This window comes from Rana temporaria, chromosome 1, assembly GCF_905171775.1.
Source record: "Rana temporaria chromosome 1, aRanTem1.1, whole genome shotgun sequence".
Lineage (NCBI taxonomy): Eukaryota > Metazoa > Chordata > Amphibia > Anura > Ranidae > Rana > Rana temporaria.
In genome coordinates this window covers 581,719,458-581,739,326 of record NC_053489.1, presented here as the reverse complement: position 1 = coordinate 581,739,326, position 19,869 = coordinate 581,719,458, and the positions used below count along the sequence as shown (strand labels likewise).

At 43.9% G+C, this 19,869-nt stretch overlaps 1 protein-coding gene across 1 annotated transcript in view; it reads right to left on the bottom strand.

Annotated features, from left to right (window-relative positions):
* Positions 1 to 8,672: 8,672 nt before the first annotated feature.
* Positions 8,673 to 19,869, bottom strand: part of CORIN (corin, serine peptidase) — a 387,335-nt gene continuing 376,138 nt past the window's right edge. Inside the window, exon 22 of the mRNA XM_040334981.1 lies at positions 8,673 to 9,303. Coding sequence (XP_040190915.1) covers positions 9,121 to 9,303 — 183 coding nt within the window. The 3' untranslated portion in view covers positions 8,673 to 9,120. The remainder of the gene's footprint in view (positions 9,304 to 19,869) is intronic.

Sequence of the window (19,869 nt, the reverse complement as noted above, 5' to 3'; positions counted from 1 at the left end):
TTAAAATCTGAAGTCCTCTGCTCCCGGAAACCCCCACAGCAGTAATCTCCTGGTGCTGTGGGGGGTTAATATGAGCGGCTGCACCTTTTTGGAAGGCGCTCACAAAGTGCCAACTATGTACATCTTTTTTACCTCCACGCTTCATCCATAGAAGCCATACTATCCATCCCCACAATAAAAGGCATTCTATGAATGGAGGGCTACCGATGGATGAAAGGTGTGCCACCTTCATTCATAGAGAGCTTTTCATTATGAGAACCTATATTTATGTGATTTAACCTCCTCAAGCTCCATTAAATTTGAAGTTCAACACTAGCCGAAATGTCCTCCATGAAGATACAGGACTTAAAAGCCTGACACAGGTCCGGAGCCTTCCTCATTCTGCTCAACCATTTGAGTACCAGCCGGTAATACCCCTTTATTACCAGGCCATTTTTCAGCACTGTGGTGGTTTGATTGACAATTGCTCCATTGATTTTAACACTGTACCCAAATAAGTTTTATATAAAAAAAAAACGTCTTCCCTTACTCTGTTAGAATAAAAAAACACCATAATTGTAGACCCCCCATGGTGATCTCATGTTTACAAAATATTTTGGGGAATGAAAAACCATGCTGGTACTGTGGGGCTAAACATGGAGCTTGGATACATTAATGTATAGGTCATACACAGAATGAACAGTGGCATCATGGAGATGAAGGGGTTAATGTTCAGATGTGAAGGTAAAAGGGTTAATATCCAGGTCATAAGAGACCGCATGGAGTTATAAATTGTAAGAGCGGAGGAGGGCATGAAAAGGGCTAATGATCCTTGTGTCAGTGAAACAGAATTAGTGGATCTGCAGCTGCTGATCCATTAATTATTTTCACCTTCACAGTTACAGGATCTCTCTCCTTCCCCTGTTGGAAGGGGAGGGATCCACACTGTAAACGGTACCATGTGGTGATCGGCCCCTCAGATCATCATCATCTGGGTACAGGGACATTAAAGTATTTATTAAATGATCTAACAAAGCAGAATAAGCCGCCCTGACCCCTCTAGCTGAATATAGTGTATACCGGGTTTCCCCGAAAATAAGCCAGGGTCTTATATTAATTTTGGCAACAAAAGACACAGTAGGGCTTTTTTTCAAGGTAGGTCTTGCATGTAATGTGCCATCTTCTCTCCTCCTCTCTCTCCCTGCCTGACCAGAATCCCCTGTGTGAACTGAGTAAAAATGCTCTTAAAATCATATAATCCATTCTATTACTGTAGTATTTAACCACTAGCCGACCAGCCACCGTCATTATACGGCGGCAGGTCGGCTCTCCTGGGCGAAAGCCCGTAGCTATACGTCTTATCGTATAGCCGCCACTAGGGGGCGCGTGCGCGCCGCCGGAGGCGCGCGCGCGCCCCCCGCTCGCCCCCGACTCCCGTGCGTGTGCCCGGCGGGCGCGATCGCCGCCGGGCACACGCGATCGCTCGTTACAGAGCGGGGACCGGGAGCTGTGTGTGTAAACACACAGCTCTCGGTCCTGTCAGCGGGGGAAATGCTGATTTTCTGTTCATACACTGTATGAACAGAAGATCAGTGTTTCCCCTAGTGAGGCCACCCCCCCCCCCCCCCACAGTAAGAACACACCCAGGCATACTTAACCCCTTCCCCGCCCCCTAGTGTTAACCCCTTCACTGCCAGTGGCATTTTTATAGTAATCTAATGCATTTTTATAGCACTGATCGCTATAAAAATGCCAATGGTCCCAAAAATTAGTCAAAAGTGTCCGAAGTGTCCGCCATAATGTCGCAGTAACGAAAAAAAATCGCTGATCGCCGCCATTACTAGTAAAAAAAATATATTAATAAAATGCCATAAAAATACCCCCTATTTTGTAAACGCTATAACTTTTGCGCAAACCAATCAATAAACGCTTATTGCGATTTTTTTTACGAAAAATATGTAGAAGAACACGTATCGGCCTAAACTAAGGAAAAAAAAATTTTTTTTATATATTTTTGGGGGATATTTATTACAGCAAAATGTAAAAAATATTATTTTTTTTCAAAATTGTCGCTCTATTTTTGTTTATGGCGCAAAAAATAAAAACCGCAGAGGTGATCAAATACCACCAAAAGAAAGCTCTATTTGTGGGAAAAAAAGGACGCCAATTTTGTTTGGGAGCCACGTCGCACGACCGCGCAATTGTCAGTTAAAGCGTCGCAGTCCCGAATCGCAAAAAGTGCTCTGGTCTTTGACCAGCAATATGGTCCGGGGGGTAAGTAGTTAATGTACAATGTGTATTTCTGTAATATAATTTTGCCAAGTACCTTCAATATAGCGCTGATCTGTGCTTCTGTGACTCACCGGAGCTCTCTTACCCGCAATTATATTACAGACACGCGCACATTGTACATTATATACTACTGTAATCGAGTTGATTATAGGATATTACTAGCATTTTAAACTAGGGCTTATTTTTGGGGTAGGGCTAATGTTGCAGCCCTTCTGGAAAATAATGCTAGGTCTTATTTTCGGGAAACGCTGTAGTCATTCATTAAGATGACAACAGACAATCTAAAGTCAGGTTCCAGTTTGTTTCTAATAACTTGCAAGCATGTCGTGTGTGTTTACATTAGAACAGGGATCCTCAAACTACGGCCCTCCAGCTGTTGCGGAACTACGCATTCCATGAGGCATTGTAAAACTCTGACATGACTAGGCATTATGGGAATTGTAGTTCCTGAACTGGAGGGCTGTAGTTTGAGGACCCCTGCATTAGAATATTGGCAGGATACCGAGATTCTGCTTCCATAGGACGCAAGGAGGAAAGAAGCTGTGATTGTGTGAGACTTCTGAGGATTAATTCCTCCACAATGCCTATAGAACAGGGGTAGGCAACCTCGGCACTCAAGCTGTGGTAAAACTACAAATCCCATCATGCCTCTGCCTCTAGGAGTCATGCCTGTGATTGTCAGGGTCTTGCAATGTCTCATGGGACTTGTAGTTTCAAAACAGCTGGAGGGCGGGGGTTGCCTACCCCTGCTATAGAGGTTTGTGAAGGCTTGTTCAGAATGTAATTGTTTAATATGCAATGTCTGGGCACAGGTTCACATTAAAGGGGTTGTAATGGAAAAACATTTTTTCCCTAAATAGTTTCCTTTACCTTGGTGCAGTCCTCCTTCACTTACCTCATCCTTCAATGTTGCTATTAAATGTCCTTCTTTCTTCTGAGAAATGCTCCCCACCTGTTCTTCTGTCTAACTCGCCCCCATAATGCAAGGCTTTCTTCCTGGTGTGGAGAAAATTTCGTGAGGGGGGAGGGGGCAAGCAGGAGTGTCAGGATGCCCACTAACACACAGCTCCTTTCTCTATCTGCAAAGTAGACAGTGTCCTGACACTCCTGCTCGCCCCCTCCCCCCTCAAGAGGCTTTCTCCACACCAGAAAGAAAGCCTCGCATTAGTGGTGAGTTACAGACAGAAGAAGAGGAAGTGAGGATTTCTCAGAAGAAATAAGGACATTTTAAAAGCAAAATCGAAGGATGAGGTAAGTGAAGGAGGACTGCACTAGGGTAAAGGAAGCTATTTAGGGGGGGGGGGGGGAATTCCTTTACAACCCCTTTAAAACTGTTCTTATTGTGTTATCTGTTCCCACACAAAAGTGAAGCACTCTAATATGAGTACAGCTTGCAATAAAACCCTTCCCATATTATCCAAAAAAATAGGCCGTAGTATTTGGGTTTTAAAAAAACACAAACTGTTACAATTTCCTCATCTTGGTCTCCTGTTTGTTCCCTCCGCTTTAATAACTTGTTTAATAACTTGTTCTTGTAAATTTATACATCCTGTCTTCTTTTGATAATATGTTCTGGACAATGAACTTCTGCATGGTGGCTTTTGTCCTGCAATGAACCCATAACATGGTTATCTGGGTTATGTTAACACTGCTACATTTTCCTGTGGGGATTGTTCATGTTTTTAACCTCAATATATTATGCAGTGATATATTTGCCCAATATCCTCCATGGTAAGTAATGCTTTAAATCTTTTTGAGTTATTTTGTAACCTGTGTAGACAAAAGGTACTTGCTGTGTAGTGTAATTTTAAAGGTACATTTAAATTGGAAAGAGAGCGAAGCATAACCGATCTGCCCAATACTTAAAGCAACGCTCCATGTAATAATAAAAATAAATTGCCCAGCTGAAGTGAATGTAGAAAAATCAGCTTTTTCAATTGTACATCACAGGACACCGAGGTCCTCACTGGACTGAAGCACCTGGTATGCAAACATGGGCGCTCTTCTTCAACCCCCTCCCCCCCTCTTCTTTTTTTTTTTTTTTAACAGAATGGTAAAGGTTTTATAGACCGTAAGGATTATGGGACAAGAGAAATGGGCACTTTAGTACATTAACCACTTCCATACAAGGCTCTTACTCACCTTCCCGCCCAAGCCAATTTTCAGCTTTCAGCACTGTCGCACTTTGAATGACAATTGCGCGGTCATGCTACACTGTACCCAAACAAAATTGGCATCCTTTTTTCCCCACAAATAGAGCTTTCTTTTGGTGGTATTTGATCACCTCTGCGATCTTTTTTTAGTTGTTGGGCAAAAAAAAAAAACTGAAAATTTTGAAAAATAGTTTTTATTTTTTTCTGTAAATTTTTTTGTAAATAAGTAAGTTTTCTCTTTCAATTACGGGCACTGATGAGCACCGATGAGGTAGTACTGATAGGCTGCGCTAGTATGCGGCACTGATGGGCACTGGTATGCGGCACTGATGGGCACTCATAGGCGGCACTGATGGGTACTTATGGGTGGCACTGATGGACACTGTGGGGTGGCACTGATGGATCCATGTTGCCAATCAGTGCCCATTTGTGGGCACTGATTGGCATCTTTTTTTTTTTACGGTCTTTTTTTTCTGCCCTTTTTTTTTTTTTTTTTTTTTTAATTCCCTGGTGGTCCAGTGTGGTGATCCGAGGGGGGGCTGCGCTGATAAACAATCAGCGCGAACCCCCCCTGTCAGGAGATATCCTGAAGACGTCCCATGACGTCCAGTCAGGATTAAGCAACCACTTTGCCGCCGTCAATCTGTCATTGGCGGGCGGCAAGTGGTTAATTTTAAGTCCATAATGTTGCCAGTGTAAATATTCAATTACATCCTGTGGCATTGAAGCTTCATCAAGACAGTTTTGTGTCCATAGACCAACAGGGCGCAGGCTGTGGCAACACATTTGATCTAGTCACTGTACCAGTGGTATTATAGAACCTAAGCCTGAGCAGAACTAGTGTTTTGAGTAGAGCGAGAGAATTAAAACAAAATGGAAAATGTAGAAAAGAGCAGTATAGAGAGGAGAATTCCTGACTGAAATGTCACCAAAACCACCAACAGCACAACTGCGTACCACAATGTCACAAATGTCTGATACCTGTTCATGTTGGCTAACAGCTCCTCCATCCTTCTATTTGAATTGCGTTCCTCTACCCATGCTCCGACGGTAGGAATGGTAGTCTTTTTGCCAATGTCTCACTATAAGTGCACGTGTTGCAGAAATTGGAGGAGGATACCTCTCCTTCCCTTTTGATAGAGGACGAGGCGTCAGAGGTAATTCGTCAAGAAGAGGAAGTGGTGGAAGCCCTTGAGGATCAGGAATACTCTGTGATCAAGTTCTCTCGGGAGAAGTAAAAGGAGTGCGCACTATCCAAAGTACTTTATTTTGTGTCCAGGGCCACTAATAATTCCCAAGTCCTTTCCAGTGCATCCTTGCTTACAGTGGATATGAAAAGTCTACACACCCCTGTTAAAATGTCAGGTGTCTGTGATGTAAAGAAAATGAGACAAAGATAAATAATGTCAGAACTTTTTCCACCTTTTAATGTGACTCAATTGAATAACAAACTGAAATCTTTTAGGTAGAGGGAAGTAAAACTAAAAAAATTAAATAATATGGTTGCCTAAGTGTGCACACCCTTAAACTAATACTTTGCTAAAGCACCTTTTTTACTTAATTATTATTGGGTATGAGTATCAGCATGGCACATCTTAGCAATATTTGCCCACTCTTCTTTGCAAAAACACTCCAAATCTGTCAGATTGCGAGGTCATCTCCTGTGCACAGCCCTCTTCAGATCACCCCACAGTTTTCCAATCAGATTCAGGTCTGGGTTCTGTCTGGGCCATTCCAAATCTTTAATCTGGTGAATCCATTCCTTAATTTGGATGTGGGCTTTGGGTCGTTGTCATGCTGAAAGATGAAGTTCCTCTTCATGTTCAGCTTTCTAGCAGAAGCCTGAAGGTTCTGTGCCAATATTAAATGGTATTTGGAACTGTTCATAATTCCCTTTACCTTGACTAAGGTTCCTTTTCCAGCTGAAGAAAAACAGCCCCAAAGCATGATACTACCACCACCACGCTTCACTGTGGATATGGTGTTCTTTTGGTGATGTGCAGTGTTGCACATCATTAAAACATATCTTTTGGATATATGGCCAAAAATTTCAACCTTGGCTTCATCAGGCCATAACACATTTCCCACATGCTTTTGGGAGACTTTCGATGTGATTTTGCAAAATTTAGCCGGGTTTGGATGTTTTCCTTCATATTGAAAAGGCTTCCCTCTTGCAATTCTACCCCATAGTTCAGACATATGAAGAATATAGGAGATTGTTGTCACATGTACCACACAGCCAGTACTTGCCAGATATTCCTGCAGCTCCTTTTATTGTTGCTGTAGGCCTCTTGGCAGCCTCCCTGAACAGTTTTTTCTTCTCGTCTTTTCATTAATATTGGAAGGACAACCAGTTCACTGTTGTGCCATATTTTCTCCACTTGCCGACTGTCCTTGTTGTGTTCCAAGGTATATCTAATGCCTTGGAAATTATTTTGTACCTTTCTCCTGACTGATACTTTTTAACAATGAGATCCCTCTGATGTTTTTAAAGCTCTGAGGACCATGGCTTTTGCTGTAGGATGCGACTAAGAAAATGTCAGGAAAGACCTACTAGAACAGCTAAACTTTATTTTGGAGTTAATCAGAGGCACTTTAAATGATGGCAGGCTTGTACTGACTCCTATTTTACAGGCATTTGAATGTGATTGCTTAATTCTGAACACAGCTAACCCCCCCCCCCCCCCAAAAAAAATATTTTGGTTAGTTTCTCAATAGTTTTACACTTTATAGGTCACATTAAAAGTGGAAAAAGTTCTGAAATTATGTATCTTTATCAAAAAAAATTATATTACAGAAACCTCACATTTTAACAGGCGTATGTAGACTCTTTATATCCACTGTACATGAAGTGATGTATGCCATTTAGGCCATCAGGTGATGGTGTTTACACCAGCAAAGTGTTTCACTCGCCAGTAACCCGTGGAAGAGGAATTCTACAAAAGGGGGTTCTTCGGTTGTTGACCCTGCAATTGGTGGATCGTGGATGCAGCCAAAGCTCAGAGCTCTCTGCTCAAATCTCCTGTATGGGCAGACAGCTACAGGAACTGTCGGTGAACTATGAGGACACGAAGTAGCGCCCTGGTAGTTCATTGAGAACTACAAGCTGTCTGACAGGGGGGAAGATGGGAATTGTAGTTCATTCATTCACAGATTCCTGATAAATGCTGCAGCTGTGTGGGGGTGCCCTGCACAGCTATGCTGTTTTTAAAATTGTGGCAACGGGTGTGGGAAGAGGGATTGGGACTGGTCAACAGTAACATGTTACATGTTCCACTCTAAATATGGTTGTACCGTGTTACTAAACGTGAGCTCTGCCTTTAAAGTAGACCCTGATGGTCCCACTGAATAAGTTCCTGGCCTTTCTCTCAGGTAGGAGCAGCCCTGTAGCTTGCAGTGGCTGTGGTAGGAATGTGCCATGTCCTTAGTCTGGTACAAGCGTATGCTATGTTCCAGAGAATCCTACCATTTGATAGACTTCCTGAGAGCCTTGAGTTTTTCAGTGTATACCTTTTTGAAGATTCTATAAGGCAGCTTTCATTGGTGGGCACTATGTCCACATTTGAAGGAACATGAGAAAAAACAAAAAGGTATAACATTTCAAAGGATGGGGGGGGGTCATTGAGGGGAGCAGGGGGGCTGAGGTTTGGCTTAAAAGGGTTGTAAAGGCAGCTTTTTTTTTTTTAATCTTGGGGGTGGGGCTCCGTGTCTAAATAGGCACAGGGAGCTGTGACTTGGCTCGGGTGTCCCCATAGCAAGCTGCTTGCTGTAGGTCCACTGAAAATGAGGGAGGGGCCAGGATCACAGAAGAGGGACCCTAAAAGAGGAGGATTCAGTCTGCTCTGTGCAAATCCACTTGGCAGGTAAGTATAACATGTTTCGTGTTTTTTTTTTTTTTCTTATAAAAATAACAGACGTTACAATCACTTTAAGGTGAAAGTTTAAGCAAACTTTTAAATTCATAACTGGTCTTACCTGCAAATTACTAACCCAGCACTGAGCAGCACAGCCAGGTTCTGACCACACTCTCTCTACTGAAGTTAAAGTAATTGGATAGTGTACAACACCCTGATCTGATGTACTTTGCCTTCCTATCGGCCAGCTTCCCGGTGTTGTGAACCAGCTTACAGGACTCGCAATTCATCTCCCAAAAATGTATTTGGTTGCAACAGTCAGTTTAAATGAGACTAAATGCCTGTATTTCTGTCTTCAATCAACTTTCCCCATGTCATAATGTGCCATGCAATCTTTTGTACAAAAAATAAGTTTTTAATGGTAAATGTGGATGTAGACATAAAACAAACATAAGAATGACACTTTATATCTTGGCTGTGCAAAACATTTGGCCAACACTTGTAATTAAAGAAGGATATTTAATATGTGCAGCAGCTTAAAACCAATTTAATTCTATTTGAAAATAAAGACACATTCTCCCCTACCCAACCCTGTGAATGACCGCACTTCCTGAAGTCCTGTGTCATTTAGGAATGCTCACACAGTGGAACAGAACTGTGACCAAATATGTACAAAAAGTTCCAAAATTTGACTAAAATATCTAATATTGAAACCAAAAATATATAGAATTTCATAGATACACACAACAAATATTTGCACATTTAAAACCTCCATGGAGGCTAAGGCGTGTTTCTGAACAGTCTTTGTAAAGTGTAGATTTTTCTTCATAACATCTGTTTCTTCAGTCAGTCAAAAAGCTGTGAATGTATATCTGTCTTTCAATCCAATCCACAAAGTGTGACACGTTACTGTAGACCCCGGGTCCAAGAACTTTGGAAAAACACACTGATCCCCAAGATGTGAGACCAAACAATGTCCATTGTCCAGGTGTCTGTTCACAGACCAGAGGACCTCCACTGTCTCCCTGTCGAAGAATAAGGATGTGATAAAGGCACAGTTATGACATATATTCTATAAAAAAAACGCAAAGATAAAGTACAATAACCAATGGCAACTGTGTAGGCTGCAATTTACTGTAGACATACTGGTGACAGATGAATTCATATTTATTGCAATAGTTTATTTAACCACTTGCCGCAAAATCACGTACCTGTATGTCATTTTGCTTCAAGTGGTTGTACCAGGGGGTGTTGCCTGCAGCTGGGCATCACCCTGGTACTGTCTTTTAGACCCGGCGGTCGGCTTTCTTGTGATGACAACCGATGCAGCCAAGATATTTTATATCTTTTCATGTGACAACACTGAAGAAATGGCACTTTGCTACAATGTAAAGTAGTGTAGTGTACAGCTTGTAGGACATTGTAAATTTGCAGTCCCTTCAAAATAACTCAATACACTCCATTAATGTCCAAACCGCTGGCAACAAAAGCGAGTCCACCCCTAAGTGAAAATATCCAAATTGGGCCCAAAGTGTCAATATTTTGTGTGGCCACCATTATTTTCCAATACTGCCTTAACTCTGTTGGGCATGGGTCTTCAAACTATGGCCCTCCAGTTGTTCAGGAACTACAATTCCCATCATGCCTAGTCATGTCTGTGAATGTCAGTGTGTTACAATGCCTCATGGGATATGTAGTTCTACAACAGCTGGAGGGCCGTAGGTTGAGGATCCCTGCTCTTGGGCATGGAGTTCACCAGAGCTTCACAGATTGCCGCTGGAGTCCTCTTTTCAGGAAGCTGGTGGATGTTAAATACCTTGTACTCCACCTTCCATTTGAGAATGCCCCACAGATGCTTAATAGGGTTTAAGTCTGGAGACATGCTTGGCCCGTCCATTGACTTTTACCCTCAGCTTTAGCAAGGCAGTGGTCGTCTTGGAGGTGTGTTTGGGGTCATTATCATGTTGGAATACTGGCCTGCGGCTTAGGAGGGGATCATGCTTTGCTTCAGTATGTCACAGTACATGTTGGCATTCATGGTTTCCTTAATGAACTGTAGCTCCGCAGTGCCAGTAGCACTCATGCAGCCCCAGACCATGACACTCCCACCACCATGCTTGACTGTAGGCAAGACACACTTGTCTTTGTACTCCTCACCTGGTTGCTGTCACACACGCTTGACACCATCTGAACCAAATAAGTTTATCTTAGACTCATCAGACCACAGAACATAGTTCCAGTAAATGTCCTTAGTCTGCTTGTCTTCAGCAAACTGTTTGCGGGCTTTTTTGTGCATCGTCTTCAGAAGAGTCTTCCTTCTGGGATGACAGCCATGCAGACCAATTTGATGCAGTGTGCGGCGTATGGTCTGAGCGCTGACAGGCTGACCCCCCACCCCGTTACCTCTGCAGCAATGCTGGCAGCACTCATAGGTCTATTTCCCAAAGTCAACCTCTGTATATGACACTGAGCATGTGCACTCAACTTCTTTGGTTGACCATGGTGAGGCCTGTTCAGAGTGGAACCTGTCCAGTTAAACCACCATATGGTTTTGGCCACCGTGCTGCAGCTCAGTTTTAAGTTCTTGGCACTCTTCTTTATAGCCTAGGCCAGTGATGGCGAACCTTTTTGAGCCCGAGTGCCCAAACTCCAACACAAAACCTAATTTTTTTTTGAAGTGCCAACACTGCAATTAAACATGAATACCAAGGTTTTCGTTTAGAAAAATCAACTCGTACACTTGTCCAAACTAATTAACAGCTTTTGTTTTAAAAGAAAAACACAATAACAGAGCTTTCTATTAAACATTTTTTTTTTATTGAAAAAGATTCTCAACAACTGTACTTGTGCATGTATTTTTGGATAAGGATACATTTGCAGATCGCTGGTAAAGATGCCTTTGCTGATCGCTGGTAAGGATGCCTTTGCTAGGCATTTTCAAAGATGGCTTTGCTGGGCATTTCCAAAGATGGCTTTGCTGGGCATTTTCAAAGATGACTTTGCTGGGCATTTTCAAAGATGACTTTGCTGGCCATTTTCAAAGATGACTTTGCTGGGCATTTTCAAAGATGACTTTGCTGGGCATTTTCAAAGATGACTTTGCTGGGCATTTCCAAAGATGGCTTTGCTGGGCATTTCCAAAGATGGCTTTGCTGGGCATTTCCAAAGATGGCTTTGCTGGGCATTTCCAAAGATGGCTTTGCTGGGCATTTCCAAAGATGGCTTTGCTGGGCATTTCCAAAGATGGCTTTGCTGGGCATTTCCAATGATGGCTTTGCTGGGCATTTCCAAAGATGGCTTTGCTGGGCATTTCCAAAGATGGCTTTGCTGGGCATTTCCAAAGATGGCTTTGCTGGGCATTATTAAAGATGCCTTGGTAAGGCATCTTTAAAGATGCCATTGCTGGGCATTTTTAAAGATGCCTTGTCTGGGCATTGGTAAAGATTGGTAAAGATGCCTTGGCTGGGCATTAGATGCCTTGGCTGGGCATTGGTAAAGATGCATTTGCTTACACAAGGGATAGAGATCTACAATGCTGTGATGGGTACAGGCACAGTATACTTTGCATAGCTAAAAGACATTATTGAACATAAGCAGAGGATGAGTCTAATGATCTATTGCTGGGCATTATTAAAGATGCCTTGGCTGGGCATTGGTAAAGATGCCTTAGCTGGGCATTGGTAAAGATGCCTTGCCTGGGCATTATTAAAGATGCCATTGCTGGGCATTTTTAAAGATGCCTTGGCTGGGCATTGGTAAAGATGCCTTGTCTGGGCATTGGTAAAGATGCCTTGGCTGGGCATTGGTAAAGATGCAATGACACATTTTTGTTTTTTTCATTTTAGCCCTTTGGATTCTTCTTTGCAATTCTTGTAGATTAGAATCTACAGCAGCTTCCAGACCCAGCAGAGCAGTGGGCATTTTTAAAGATACCTTGGCTGGGCATTTTTAAAGATGCCTTGGCTGGGCATTGGTAAAGATGCCTTGCCTGGGCATTATTAAAGATGCCATTGCTGGGCATTTTTAAAGATGCCTTGGCTGGGCATTGGTAAAGATGCCTTGCCTGGGCATTATTAAAGATGCCATTGCTGGGCATTTTTAAAGATGCCTTGGCTGGGCATTGGTAAAGATGCCTTGCCTGGGCATTATTAAAGATGCCATTGCTGGGCATTTTTAAAGATGCCTTGGCTGGGCATTGGTAAAGATGCCTTGTCTGGGCATTGGTAAAGATGCCTTGGCTGGGCATTGGTAAAGATGCCTTGCCTGGGCATTATTAAAGATGCCATTGCTGGGCATTTTTAAAGATGCCTTGGCTGGGCATTGGTAAAGATGCCTTGCCTGGGCATTATTAAAGATGCCATTGCTGGGCATTTTTAAAGATGCCTTGGCTGGGCATTGGTAAAGATGCCTTGCCTGGGCATTGTTAAAGATGCCATTGCTGGGCATTTTTAAAGATGCCTTGGCTGGGCATTGGTAAAGATGCCTTGTCTGGGCATTGGTAAAGATGCCTTGGCTGGGCATTGGTAAAGATGCAATGACACATTTTTGTTTTTTTCATTTTAGCCCTTTGGATTCTTCTTTGCAATTCTTGTAGATTAGAATCTACAGCAGCTTCCAGACCCAGCAGAGCAGTGGGCATTTTTAAAGATACCTTGGCTGGGCATTTTTAAAGATGCCTTGGCTGGGCATTGGTAAAGATGCCTTGCCTGGGCATTATTAAAGATGCCATTGCTGGGCATTTTTAAAGATGCCTTGGCTGGGCATTGGTAAAGATGCCTTGCCTGGGCATTATTAAAGATGCCATTGCTGGGCATTTTTAAAGATGCCTTGGCTGGGCATTGGTAAAGATGCCTTGCCTGGGCATTATTAAAGATGCCATTGCTGGGCATTTTTAAAGATGCCTTGGCTGGGCATTGGTAAAGATGCCTTGTCTGGGCATTGGTAAAGATGCCTTGGCTGGGCATTGGTAAAGATGCCTTGCCTGGGCATTATTAAAGATGCCATTGCTGGGCATTTTTAAAGATGCCTTGGCTGGGCATTGGTAAAGATGCCTTGTCTGGGCATTGGTAAAGATGCCATTGCTGGGCATTTTTAAAGATGCCTTGGCTGGGCATTGGTAAAGATGCCTTGCCTGGGCATTATTAAAGATGCCATTGCTGGGCATTTTTAAAGATGCCTTGGCTGGGCATTGGTAAAGATGCCTTGCCTGGGCATTATTAAAGATGCCATTGCTGGGCATTTTTAAAGATGCCTTGGCTGGGCATTGGTAAAGATGCCTTGTCTGGGCATTATTAAAGATGCCATTGCTGGGCATTTTTAAAGATGCCTTGCCTGGGCATTATTAAAGATGCCATTGCTGGGCATTTTTAAAGATGCCTTGGCTGGGCATTGGTAAAGATGCCTTGTCTGGGCATTGGTAAAGATGCCATTGCTGGGCATTTTTAAAGATGCCTTGGCTGGGCATTGGTAAAGATGCCTTGCCTGGGCATTATTAAAGATGCCATTGCTGGGCATTTTTAAAGATGCCTTGGCTGGGCATTGGTAAAGATGCCTTGTCTGGGCATTGGTAAAGATGCCTTGGCTGGGCATTGGTAAAGATGCCTTGCCTGGGCATTATTAAAGATGCCATTGCTGGGCATTTTTAAAGATGCCTTGGCTGGGCATTGGTAAAGATGCCTTGTCTGGGCATTGGTAAAGATGCCTTGGCTGGGCATTGGTAAAGATGCAATGACACATTTTTGTTTTTTTCATTTTAGCCCTTTGGATTCTTCTTTGCAATTCTTGTAGATTAGAATCTACAGCAGCTTCCAGACCCAGCAGAGCAGTGGGCATTTTTAAAGATACCTTGGCTGGGCATTTTTAAAGATGCCTTGGCTGGGCATTGGTAAAGATGCCTTGCCTGGGCATTATTAAAGATGCCATTGCTGGGCATTTTTAAAGATGCCTTGGCTGGGCATTGGTAAAGATGCCTTGCCTGGGCATTATTAAAGATGCCATTGCTGGGCATTTTTAAAGATGCCTTGGCTGGGCATTGGTAAAGATGCCTTGCCTGGGCATTATTAAAGATGCCATTGCTGGGCATTTTTAAAGATGCCTTGGCTGGGCATTGGTAAAGATGCCTTGCCTGGGCATTATTAAAGATGCCATTGCTGGGCATTTTTAAAGATGCCTTGGCTGGGCATTGGTAAAGATGCCTTGCCTGGGCATTATTAAAGATGCCATTGCTGGGCATTTTTAAAGATGCCTTGGCTGGGCATTGGTAAAGATGCCTTGCCTGGGCATTATTAAAGATGCCATTGCTGGGCATTTTTAAAGATGCCTTGGCTGGGCATTGGTAAAGATGCCTTGTCTGGGCATTGGTAAAGATGCCTTGGCTGGGCATTGTTAAAGATGCCTTGCCTGGGCATTATTAAAGATGCCATTGCTGGGCATTTTTAAAGATGCCTTGGCTGGGCATTGGTAAAGATGCCTTGTCTGGGCATTGGTAAAGATGCCATTGCTGGGCATTTTTAAAGATGCCTTGGCTGGGCATTGGTAAAGATGCCTTGCCTGGGCATTATTAAAGATGCCATTGCTGGGCATTTTTAAAGATGCCTTGTCTGGGCATTGGTAAAGATGCCTTGTCTGGGCATTGGTAAAGATGCCTTGGCTGGGCATTGGTAAAGATGCCTTGCCTGGGCATTATTAAAGATGCCATTGCTGGGCATTTTTAAAGATGCCTTGGCTGGGCATTGGTAAAGATGCCTTGTCTGGGCATTGGTAAAGATGCCTTGGCTGGGCATTGGTAAAGATGCAATGACACATTTTTGTTTTTTTCATTTTAGCCCTTTGGATTCTTCTTTGCAATTTCATCCAAACAGGCTACAAATCTCTCCAAGACCCGTCCTCTGCTTAGCCATCGTACATTATTGTACATAAGTAAAGTATTATACTGTGCCTGTACCTCATCAAGAAGTGCTTGAAACTGTCGAAAATTAAGAGCACGAGCCATGATGTAATTCACCATTTTTGTGACATCCTTGAGGATATCGTCTAATATTTTGCTGCTTTCCTTGGCACAAAGAGCTTCTTGATGTATAATACAATGAAATTGAATGACTGGGTGCTTTGCTTCTTTGACAAAAAACTGTATGAAACCAGATGTTACCCCCACCATGGAAGGTGCCCCGTCACTAGTAACTGAAACCACTTTTTCTGGCCTTATGTCTTGTGAGACAAAAGCCTCCATCACAGCATTGTAGATATCTATCCCTTGTGTTCTTCCAGGCAAAGACAACAGTTTCATGAGCTCCTCTCTCATGGTGTCACCAACAGCATAACGCAAAATTACTGCTAGCCTTGCATGATTATTTATGTCTGTGCTTTCATCCAAGCACATGGAGTAACAGGCTGCCTTTTGTAAGTCAGTGGTGAGCTGCTGACTAACATCACTTGCCATACGCAGGACTCTATCTTTAACAGTATTTCTGCTAAGTGGCATTTCAGAGATTCGTTGCTTAATTTTGTCCTTGTTTGGAAATTCATGAAAAAGGGAATTACTCACAGCCAACATGGCCGTTTTGATAAAATCGCCATCAGAGAGGGGCTTTCCATGTTTTGCTATGCACAGTGAAATTTCAAAGCTGGCATTTGCCAGATAATTTGTTTTAGAAAGATAGTTGCAAAAACTACGATACTGGCAGTGATATCTCTTCAATTTCCCATCAAGAAACTCTTTTCTTTCAGCTACACCAAGTTCGGCAACACTTTTGTGGTTGGTATCAAAATGACGTTTGACACTAGATGTGCGAGATACCACACTTTCACTACACAGAACACATAACGCTTTCCCATTGCGTTCAATCACTCCAAATGACTGTGTCCAGGTCTCTTGGAATGATCTTCCACTATCTGTTTTTAATTTTGCTTTTTTTGATGTACTCATTTTTGGTTGTTCATGTCTACAAAAAACACAAAATGTATAAAATAAGGATGGATGAAGCACCCAATACAAATCTATCCCTACCTACCTATACCAAAAATATTATTGCAACATTTCACAAAAAAGGTAGAACAACTCACGGTTTTGTAGACAGATATACATCGTCCAATATCCTGTGAAACAAGAAGTCGCGCTGTGCCGCTGCTGACACCGCTATGCTGGGTCTGGAAGCTGCTGTAGATTCTGAATTGCAAAGAAGAATCCCAAAGAGAGGGCTGTAATGAAAAAAAAAATATGTTTTCATTGTTGTCCATAGGGACACAGGAAACTACCATAGCCCGGGGGCCAGATGTGACCCTTAGCAACTTACGTTTCTGTAATGTAGACAGATATAAGCTCAAATCGTCCAATGTCCTGTGAAACAACAAGGCGTGCTGTGCCGCTGCTGACACCGCTCTGCTGGGTCTGAAAGCTGCTGTACATTCTACAAGATTTGCAAAGTAGAATCCCGGAGAGAGGGCTGTAATGAAAAAAAAAATATGTTTTCATTGTTGTCCATAGGGACACAGGAAACTACCGTAGCCCGGGGGCCAGATGTGACCCTTAGCAACTTACTTTTTTTAATGTAGACAGATATAAGCTCAAATCGTCCAATGTCCTGTGAAACAAGAAGTCGCGCTGTGCCGCTGCTGACACCGCTCTGCTGGGTCTGGAAGCTGCTGTAGATTCTACAAGAATTGCAAAGAAGAATCCAAAGGGCTAAAATGAAAAAAAAAAAAAAGTGTGTCATTGTTGTCCATAGGCCAGGACACAGGCCCAATAACAGCAATGATGGGGGTTATATGTTTGCAAATGACACCTATGCCCAATAACAGCAAACATATTACCTCCCTCATTGCTGTTATTGGGCCTGGGTGTCATTTGCAAACATATTACCCCCCTCATTGCTTTTATTGGGCCTAGGTGTCCTTTGCAAACATATTACCCCCCTCATTGCTGTTATTGGGCCTGGGTGTCATTTGCAAACATATTACCCCCCTCATTGCTTTTATTGGGCCTAGGTGTCCTTTGCAAACATATTACCCCCCTCATTGCAAATGACACCTATGCCCAATAACAGCAATGAGGGAGGTAATATGTTTGCAAATGACACCTATGCCCAATAACAGCAAACATATTACCTCCCTCATTGCTGTTTTTGGGCCTAGGTGTCATTTGCAAACATATTACCTCCCTCATTGCTGTTTTTGGGCCTAGGTGTCATTTGCAAACATATTACCTCCCTCATTGCTGTTATTGGGCATAGGTGTCATTTGCAATGAGGGGGGTAATATGTTTGCAAAGGACAACTAGACCCAATAACAGCAATGAGGGGGGTAATATGTTTGCAGAACAAAGTTTCCCAAGTCAGTCAGCAACTGTCAGAACACCCACCAGCGAGATTAGCTAAAGTAATTGTTCAGCAAAATTTTACATTTTAGATTGGGTGATGTTAGCAGGGCAACCCATAAAACGACCCAGGTATCCCATGTCTAAATAGTATTCGAGTAATAAGTATTCTTACCTTTGTCTGCAGCTGAATCAAACTGCGCAATGAAGAAGATGGCTTCACGAGTCTTGCAGCTCTTTCCCGCCGTGCGTCTTCTCCTCATGCTCCCAGTCACGCCCAGCAGCACGTCAGGCAGTGGATGATCTGAGAGCTCTCATTGGGTAGCAAGCTAACACGTGACCTCCGGGCGCTCATTCTAAGTTACGCCCACTCGGACACGTCACCGCTAGCACAGGGTAGTGTGGGAAATGTAGTTTCTAGTTGCGGTTGACGATTTAATTTTTTTTTCTTTGACATTTCTGCATTGTCACCGCGTGCCCACCAAAACAGCTTGCCGTGCCGGGAGCGGCACGCGTGCCACGCGTTCGCCATCACTGGCCTAGGCCATCTTTATGTAGAGCAACTATTTTTTATTTTTTTTAGATCCTCGGAGTTCTTTTCCATGAGGTGCCATGTTGAACTTTCAGTGACCAGTATGAGAGCTTGAGAGCAATAACACCAAATTTAACACACCTGCTCCCCATTCACACCCGAGACCTTGTAACACCAACGAGTCATATGACATCGGGGAAGGAAAATGGCTAACTTGGCCCAATTTGGACATTTTCACTTAGGGGTGTACTCGCTCTTGTTGCCAGTTATTTTGAGGGGACAGCAAATACTGGTTTTAACTTTTATGCAACAAGTGTCAGAAAAAGGCCTGTTCTTAGGGTGTGTCCTGATGTAAACAGCAGCAGACGTGTCTGTGGGGAGCTCCAGGAATCCTGACTTTAATCCGCTGCCATCCTTGCATCTACACCTCTGAACCGAGCTGTTATCCCCGCTGGCCTGTCTCCCTCTGTCCCCTGCAGTGTCCTGGGCCAGTATTTTGCGGTGCCTCATCCGGTGGTCGCCTGCCCAGGCAGCTCCGTCCTCCCAGGGCCGCCGCCATCTTGCCGGTCTGTTTTTTTTCTCGGACAGCACAGATCCCGGTCTGCCTGGAGGTAAGGACGGTCACCCATCCTCTCCTACCTGCTCATCCGACCTTCCACAGCAGTCCGGAGGCCTGTCTGGCAGTTGGGAACGTCCGTATCGGCCGCAGCACGGTCGGGTATAGTGAGGCCTAGTGCTGCCTAGCGAGGCCTTTGGAGCACCGAGGTTTCCTGAGCTGGCGCGCCGCAAGGGAGAGCCGTGGTGGGTATGGCTGAGCTGTCCACCCGCCCACACGATCGCCACTACACACCATTGCCTAGTGTGCTTCCCTGCAGAGACTGCCTATCTGTGCCAGCGGTGGTTCCCTGGAGCTGAATGCCACCTGTCATTTGCCTGCCTCTACTTCGCTGCTCTGGGCCGCTTCCACCCTGAACTTATATCCTGTCTGACCTGCCTGCTGTGTGCCTACTGCTAGGTGACTGGTGACTGACGATCCTCTGTGGTCTGGCAGGTGGCTTGGGTGGTCTCTGGCTTTTTCTTGGTCGCTCCTTTGGGCAGAGCTGTTTATCCTCCCTGGGTGTCTCCCTTGGTGCCTTACCAAATGTCCCCCTCCAAAAAGGGGAAGGCAAACTCCAAAACCGCTAAGATCGACACATCGCTACAGGTGCTGTCGCCCTCTTCCCCGCAGACAAGTCCCATACTGGTCGGGCGACTTCGGGCTTTGCTGGCCGGTCTCCAAATGGATCCCAGTGAGGCCCCAGTGGCAGAGGGGCCAGCCCCACCACCACCTGACGGCACTGCCAAAATCCTGGCTGCGATCGACCAATGCAAGACTTTGCTGCTGGTGCGCATTGATCAGCTCGCTGAGAAGTGTAATCTCATACAGAACGACCTGGACAAGATAAGGGAGAGGATGTCTGAAACTGAATTCAGAGTATCGGCCACTGAAAACCTTACAGCTACTCATGCCACCTCCATTGCCGAGCTACAATGCACGGTCCGGTCCCTTGTCGCAAAGTTGGATGACGCAGAAAACAAGCTTTTAGAGGCCACTGTACCAAATAAATAAAACCATAAATATATGCTAAATAGTTCTGCATAAATTAATTCCAGGTATGAATATTTTTACATAGTTACTTTTGCCCAAGCTAGGTCAATATAGCTATGTATATACCATGCCCTGCTGATCCTATGGAAGTTAGAAATGGC